The following is a 7,906-nucleotide window of genomic DNA, read 5'->3' on the forward strand; positions in this document are numbered from 1 at the left end:
TGTAACAAGGTCTGCTGTCCTCTTCTGGTCTGCAAACACACACAGATTGAATATAGTATACATAATAAATAAATATTTAAAAAAAAATACACAAATCTACCCACCCTCAAAAAAGGGAAAGGAGAGAGAGTGTGTGAGTGGGGAGATCACGAGTGAACGAGAACTGTATTGGAGGGCTGGTAGATGACAACACACATTCAATTAAGCAATGACTCCAGAACTAGTGAAATCTTTACAAGACATCTCAAATCTAGCTCCACTCCTGCCCAAGCATGAAGTGCTAAATTCAAACTAGTGAGACAACCCCCCCCTTTTTTTTTTAAAAAAAAAAGTCAAATAGCCTTAGCTCCTTTAAGACTCATTATATCTATTAATATTCACTGCTTTTTGCTTGTTTGTTTTGATAATATGTGAATTAAGGGAAGCTTACCAGGCCTGAGATCCAAAACCATACCAGGCAAGTTGGAGCATCTGGAAACCCAAGCCAAGGAGGACAGTATTCTTATTCCCTAGTGATCTCATCAATTTACTAAGGAAGACTGTCTGTAAGGCAAAGAGGATAACTCTCAGAAGCCATATGAGCACACATGAATTTGATCACAAACTCAAATTCAGAGCATAAGCTCTTTTGGTGAAATCTACTCACTGATGGCCAAAGTCTTTTAAGGGTACATATGTCTGGTTATAAGCCCCAAGAGCAGGCAGTTGTTGGGAGCAGTGAGACCCCAGATCCTGAATTTCTTGTAATCCCCTGATCTGAGTGCCTACAGCTGCTCTGAGCACGAGACCTTCAGGAGTTCCTGATGGCAGGAGAGTGGTTTCTGGTGGGTTTGGCTGGGGCGTGGCTATCTCTATATAATCTGCCCCTGAACACAATAAAGGGGGCATTCAGGGAGGACCCATGTTGCTGTCTGTCTGTGTCTGTATATTTTAACCTTCAGCCCCTTGAACTGGGTGCCAGCCCGTGTGTGTGTGTGTGTGTGTCAGGCAGTTGTGATAACTCTTCAGGGGTGGAGTTCAAGGACTCTAGTGCTGATCTGGGGCTTAGGGCCTTTGACTTCCTTCCAGAAAAGCCTGTCTAACTGGTGTTTCTCTATTCCCTCCCAAAAGGTTAATACAGCTGCACTGCAGTTATCATGACTGAGAGGATCACACCTTAGCCTTCTTTGGAGAAATGTCAACAAGCACTTAATGTTCAGCAGAATTCCACACCTGTAAATGTTCATCAAGGTTTACTATTCTCTTGTAGTTAACAATTTCACAAAATCAAGAATGATAAGAGCTTCATTTTTAATAGATATATATTATGTTAAATATAACTTGTAGGAACAGTACAAAAAGGAAGATAAAGACACCTATGGGCAAACAATTAAGGTTAATATAAAAAAACAAAAGAAAATCATAACCGACTTAGAAGTTTAACATAATTTGCTAACATGTTCCAACAGTTAAAACAAAAACAGCAAAGAAATAGTTTGCTTCTATGTATTCATTCTCTCATTTGGTAGGACTAGTTAGTTTCCCAGACTTCTCATTTCCTCTGCAGAGAGTTAATCACAGAAGAACAAGTAGCCTGGCCATTTTGAGGGAACAGTCTCTGGGCAATCCACATAAGCTATAGTGACTGTCCCTGAAGCATAGGAGGATAATATTCTTGCCTTTCTAGATTGAAATTATAATAGGTTAGAAAGAATGCACTGCTATTTACTCACTATATATATTCTAATATGCTGATCCTTGTTTGTTTAGTCCTGGAAACAGCAGCATCTAGAAGACACTTATTTCTAATTAATTTTCACATTCCACTGGTTAATTTTGCTGTATCTGGTTACTTTATTTTCCTTTAAAATAGTTTTTATACCTATTTATTACATGTGTATACACGTGTCCCAGCATGTATGTGGAAGTCAGAAGACAACTTGCAGGAGTCAGTTTTCTCCTTCTACCATGGCGGTTCCAAGGACTGACCTCAGGTCATTGCTTGGCAATAAGCTTCTCTGACCAAGTCATTTCGCCATCCTGTTAACCCAGTTGTTTTGGCAGTGAGTAAGAAGAATGGATCCAGCACAAATTACAAATAACATCCTAATGAAATCTGTATGAAGTTCTACTGAATCCTAAGGACTTCAGTATTATATGTACAACCAGTTCTGTGAGTTGTGTCCCTACCAGCTTCCTGAATTCAGCGGTTCTCTACATGAGCAAGGTATGTTACAGCAGGAGTTAAGCAGCTGAAGCAACAGTGTGGAGGAACTCTTTGAAACTTGTATCCTTGGCTTCATATAGAACTGAGGTTATCAGGATTGGGGGGAGGGGGGACGGGGGGGGGAAGCTTTGCCTTTTTAATCCACATGTTGTAAAAAACACTCACCTGAGCCACAATTGACAGAATTCCTACCATAGCTATGAATGCCACAATTTTCACAGATCCAAAACCTATGACCTGTAGAAATGAGAAAAAACAAATAAAAAATCACTTTTGTAATAAGAGCTATTAGAGATATAATTAATAAGAAATTGTTTTTTCCCTATTAAAACTGACAGGAGAAAATAGCTGAGGGAAGTTCACAAAAGCAGTAGGTAGAAGCTGAAAAAAATTAACCCAAAATTTATAGTTAAACGTGACAAATAGTTACAAGTAAGCACAAACTGAATTTTTTGAAAATTTTATTATGCCTACTGTTTAGTATTCCCTCTCTTAATTAGTCTGCCCCAGTGTGGAGACAATGAGAGCACAATAAAGAGAGTGTAAAAAAAAGCAACTTGACTTTTACTGTTGCCAAGGTAGAACTGGACCATCAGCGAAGTCAGTGGCTCTTGAGTCCGGTTGTATTTTAAAATTATGTGAGCAACAGAGAAAAGGAAAGAAGGGGAGAAAAGAGAACAAGAGGATGCCAGACCCCACTGAAGATGAATTATATTAGACTTTGAGTTATGCTCCAGCGGTAGGTGTGCTGTGAAAGTATATATACTTCTATAAAGTAAACAGCCAAGTCTGACTGGCAATGACCTCTAAACCTCCAACTCCAACAGTAACTATAAAAGGATTAATAATTTTTAAAAGGATACATTACTTTGTCTTCTACTGAAATTCTATAATACAGGAAAATACTAAAAATAACTTTATATAGTCTTCTTACTTCATAAATGAGCATCTCCCACCCAATCACAATTAAATAATAAATTACTAGTGTTAGAACCTCTGGGTCTTCTGTTACAACCTAATCATATTCAATTACAAAGTCTGGGCCTGGTGGTATAGCTCATGCCTATAATTTCAGCACTAAAAGAGGTGAAGGCAGTCTATTATCAGCTTTATGCATAACTGCTAAAACATGTAAGCAATGCCAAGAGTGAACTTATCACAAAGTACAAATTGAGTGGTGCTCCTTTATAAAAATATATAGGCTTATAAACCGTACCAAATGAATCCCTTTGGTACCAGCGTGCACCTGTGGGTAAGAGATATAACAGCTCTGTATCTTCTCTTAATTTGGTTCGATGTAAATGGAGACTGTACTTTAGTTTCCCAGCTGCCCAGACCCAAATAATCACATAAAACTACATTAATTACAACACTGTTTTATTAACCAATGATAATAAAACGTATTCTCACCATACAGAGAGAAATTCCACATTGTTCACTCTAAATGCTATTTTAGACACGAGTCTCAGATTTGGTGGTAGATGACTTTAATCCCAGCACTCAGGAGACAAAGGTAGGTAGATTTTTGTAAGTTAGCCTGGTCTGCTCAGCAAATTCTAGGCCAATTAACCAGGTTTTCAGAATAAAAAGGCTCAGAGTTTTGTTTCTGATAATTCTCTATTTTAAAAGAAATTTTCCAAAGTAGATATCTTACTGTGTTCTTAAATCCTAGATATAAGCAACACCCTTGCCTCACAGCAAGAAGGTAGGCATGGCCACCCACACCTGTCGCTCCAGTTACTCATGAGGCCATTATATGCCCTGCTTTGTGACGTCTCTAGAAATAAATTCACATTTCCTTTTCTACAATGGTTTCTCCAACCTATCTTAGACAACTCTCAGTTCTTTGATATCTACATGTTAGAAGGCTACTAGGGACTACTCACCTGCCTGAGATAGAGAAAAAAGCTGGAGTACTGTCCAGCTTCAGGAAGGTATGAGAGAAACACTGTGATGCAGATGAGTAAGACTGTAGAATCTTTTCCAACTTTCTTTAAGGACTGGGAATAAGTAGAGAGCAAAAACACAAATGTCAGTGTTCTTGTGACACTGGCTTCACTATTTTTATATATCTCTGTCAAGATATCTTGAACAACCTATAAACAGGCCCTGAAAAAATGTTTCTACCAAATCTTCTTAGAAAAATCAATTATCTCTCTGGATTTGTAAAGTAACTTCTTTTATATGATTTTAATTACAAGGTTTTCTTTCTTTTTTTTGACACAAAGTCTCATGTAGCTAAGGCTGGGCTCAAACGTGTATGCAGCTGAGGATAAACTTGATATTCTGATCTTCCTTTTCACCTCTTCCATAGTTTTCACTATACATAAAATCACTCTATTCTTCAAGTTATTGATAGTCAAGTTGCCTGAAACCAGGAAGACAATTGGTACATCCTAAAACTTTTACTTGAACAGGAGTGACAAGTGTCACACAACTTTTAGGTCGTCATCTATAAACTTTATATAATCAATACCAAAACAACTAATGTTTACTAAAACCTTGCTACACAAGACATTAGATCAGTTAACTTACACATGTTAACTGGAGACCTTATAGCTGCCCTGAAAAATAAGCCACAGTAGTTCTGTTTTACAGAGAAGTTTCTACATGTAACTTGATCACTACAAGGGATAAATACATATACAAACATACTTACATACTCACATACATATATAGATAAGTAGCTTGCAGGCTCTTTAGCCCATTCCTGTTTCCTCCCCCAAACTCCTTGCTCACCATCTGACAATATAACTAACACATAAGAGGAACAGGCAAGATCTCCAGGAAGTACTCTGAGTGATCATTTTAGAAAATAATTTTAAGGAACTGGGGAGATGGCTCAGTTGGTAAAGTGCCTGCTGTACAAGCATGAAGAGTCAAGTTTGATTTGCAGCACATAAAAAAGCAAGGCACCGTGGTGCATGCCTATAATCCAAGCACTGGGGAGGCAGAGACAGGAAGATCCTTGGAATTTTCTGGTCGGGTAGTCTTACGAGATTGGTGAGTTCCAGGTTCAGGAGAAACCCTGACTCAAAAAACGTGGTTTACAACTATTCTATAAAAGTCGGTATGACAGAGAGAGAGAGAGAGAGAGAGAGAGAGAGAGAGAGAGAGAGAGAGAGAGAGATACAAAAATTTCCTAGCACTATTTCTTGTTAGTGTGATATACTCCCTACTACATCCCTCTCCTACTATCTTCATTCATTTTATTAAGTGATAAAAACAACCATGTCTTTGAGGGCAATATTTTGTCTCACAACTTAGTTCTGTATTTCTCAGTCTCTCAGCCCTTTACTTGTAAGTAAAGTTTTTTTTTTAATTTTTACTGTAAAAGAAATGAATCAACAACTGTTGGTATATACATTTGAGACTGTATATATAGTCCTATTTTTCTCAGTAAAAAGAAATATATAGTAAGTAAATATTTTCATGTCTTATTTACCGCAAAAGGGTCTGCTTGTTTCCAAGAAATCTGAGCTCCCCAGGAAGCAGGTCTAATTTTCTCCGGTAGAGATTCTGGAACTGCTACCAAAATGAAGCAGATGTCTAGGAGAGCCACCACTGTGGCTACCAGCACAACAAGGCTGTCTCCATAATTTGCAGAGAGGTATGTTCCAATGGCTGGGCTGCTAACCAGACTAGCTGCAAAGGTAGCTGAGACCTATGGGAAAAAAGTACAGTCATTTAGGATCCTAAATATGAACATCAGTGGAGAGAGCATGCTCTCCCCCAGAGGCCCACCTACTGCAGGTATATAGCTACAGATATCCCCCTCCCTCAGTGAATGCCTGGTACACCCACAGGGGTCAGAAGAGGAACTGGAGGAATGGATAGTTATGAGCAGTCCTCTACAAGAACAACTGCTCTTGCTAAGCCATCTCTGAAGACGCCTCTCCTGGATTCAGCAAGACAAATGTGTTGCACACAAATTTTAAGAATAAAAGAGAAGGAAAGCAATTTTGCTTAAAAATATATTCACCCACTAAATGGAGATATTCTGGGGAGCTATAATTAAAGTACAATATAAATGAACAGTGTAGGAGTTTTACTCATAAAACACTAACTGGTTTTGCCTGTTTAACTGGAAAACAGAGATGTATAAAGAAGAGTATTAAAACAATTCCTTCAGGGCCGGGGTTATATCTCAGCGGCATGCACCTGCTTCACATGAGGCATGGTAGTTCATGCCTGTTATCACAGTACTTAGGTTGGTAAAGGACTTCTGAGTTCAAGGCCAGGTCTAAGCTACATAATAAAACTGTCTCAAACAAACAAACAAACAAACAAACAAACAAACAAACAAAAAACCAAACCCCTAAATCTCTGAAGAACTGATGATGAAATCTATAAATTTCTCAGGTACTGTATCTGATTCATCCAAAACCAGTATATTTCCCCACATACCCATCTATATCTTTATAACTATTTCATTAACACAGTGGGGGGAAAAGGCAGCTGGTTTTAAGAGAAAAAGCTATAACCAAAATAACTGCATTAATAAAAATAAAAGAATGAAGGCTGGGGATATACAGCTAAGTGATAGACTATTTAGCTAGCATACTCAGGACACAGGGTGTGATCATTAGTACCACTCATACCAACACCCACACAAAAGAAAATTAAAGATTTGTGGAGGGGTTAAAGCTTTCTGGTTAGGGCAGTAGCTAGTAAGCCTTATTACACTGCAGCTCTATGTTCTACAATTACAAATATAATGTAAATATTCATTCTCTAAATTATAAGCAGATTAGAGTACCAAAAACATGCTGATAAGTTATTAAAACTAGAAGATGCTATTAGAAACAAAAAAAAATCACATAAGGAGTTAGTGAGTTAAGGAAAAAAACACTATAAAGAGTGACATGAAATTAGAAGATATCATGGGGGTTCTAGGAGTGTGTGAGATGGATATGATCAAGATACATTATATACATGTATGAAATTTTAAAAGATTAAGTAAAAATGCTATTTAAAAAGAAGCACTAGAAATCACTATATCTGATTATGATTCCTGGTAAGCAATGACATTTTTGTATCACCTATTATCCCACAACTAAATATAAAAACATAATATATATAAAACTAATGCTACATTAAAAAGCTTTCAAAGCTAAAAATGATAGAAAAAAGACTTTTGCAGTGGAGAATAAAGATATGAAAAATTTTAGTTTGGGAAATAAAAATTCCTGAAACTCAGTTATTTAGTATGTGAAAATGACAGAGATCTTACCATTTTATTTGAAAAAAGTCCAGGCAGCCACATAACTGCCACAAATTGCAAAAACAAGCAAGCAGCTATGGGAACTGTGCTGTACTGTCTTCCGTTGTTACTTGAGCACTAGGGTACCATCCTCAAGTGTTATGGACACAATGTTAAGTTTTTGTGCGGTCACATCTCATAACACCTAAGCATACTGCCAAGTAGGCTACTTTATGTCTTAAGAAGAACAATACTTTTGCAGATTTTGTTTAAAATTATCGAAACCCACAACAATATTCATTAAGACTCTGTTGTCATGAAATCATCTTATAGATTCATTTACAGATGCAGTGAGGAGTAACTTACCAGTAGTATTATTGATTGCTATGACCCTTAAAGAACCTCCTTCTTGGTTTCCTGAAGGAGTTCCAGAAAGGAAAGCACATTTTAATCTAAACTGGATATCAAAGTACCTTCTAGAATTTTTTTTTTTTTTT

General features: G+C 37.3%; 1 protein-coding gene across 1 annotated transcript in view; it reads right to left on the reverse strand.

Moving 5' to 3' along the window:
* The window catches only part of LOC101980889 (hippocampus abundant transcript-like protein 1), a 40,385-nt gene that overhangs the window by 6,945 nt on the left and 25,534 nt on the right, over window positions 1-7,906 (reverse strand). Inside the window, exons 6-9 of the mRNA XM_005371654.1 lie at window positions 5,652-5,870; window positions 4,093-4,206; window positions 2,372-2,443; window positions 431-543 (exon numbers count right to left, since the gene is read on the reverse strand). Of these exons, the coding sequence (XP_005371711.1) occupies window positions 431-543; window positions 2,372-2,443; window positions 4,093-4,206; window positions 5,652-5,870 (518 nt within the window). The remainder of the gene's footprint in view (window positions 1-430; window positions 544-2,371; window positions 2,444-4,092; window positions 4,207-5,651; window positions 5,871-7,906) is intronic.

The sequence above is a fragment of the Microtus ochrogaster genome, unplaced genomic scaffold (genome assembly GCF_000317375.1).
Source record: "Microtus ochrogaster isolate Prairie Vole_2 unplaced genomic scaffold, MicOch1.0 UNK118, whole genome shotgun sequence".
Lineage (NCBI taxonomy): Eukaryota > Metazoa > Chordata > Mammalia > Rodentia > Cricetidae > Microtus > Microtus ochrogaster.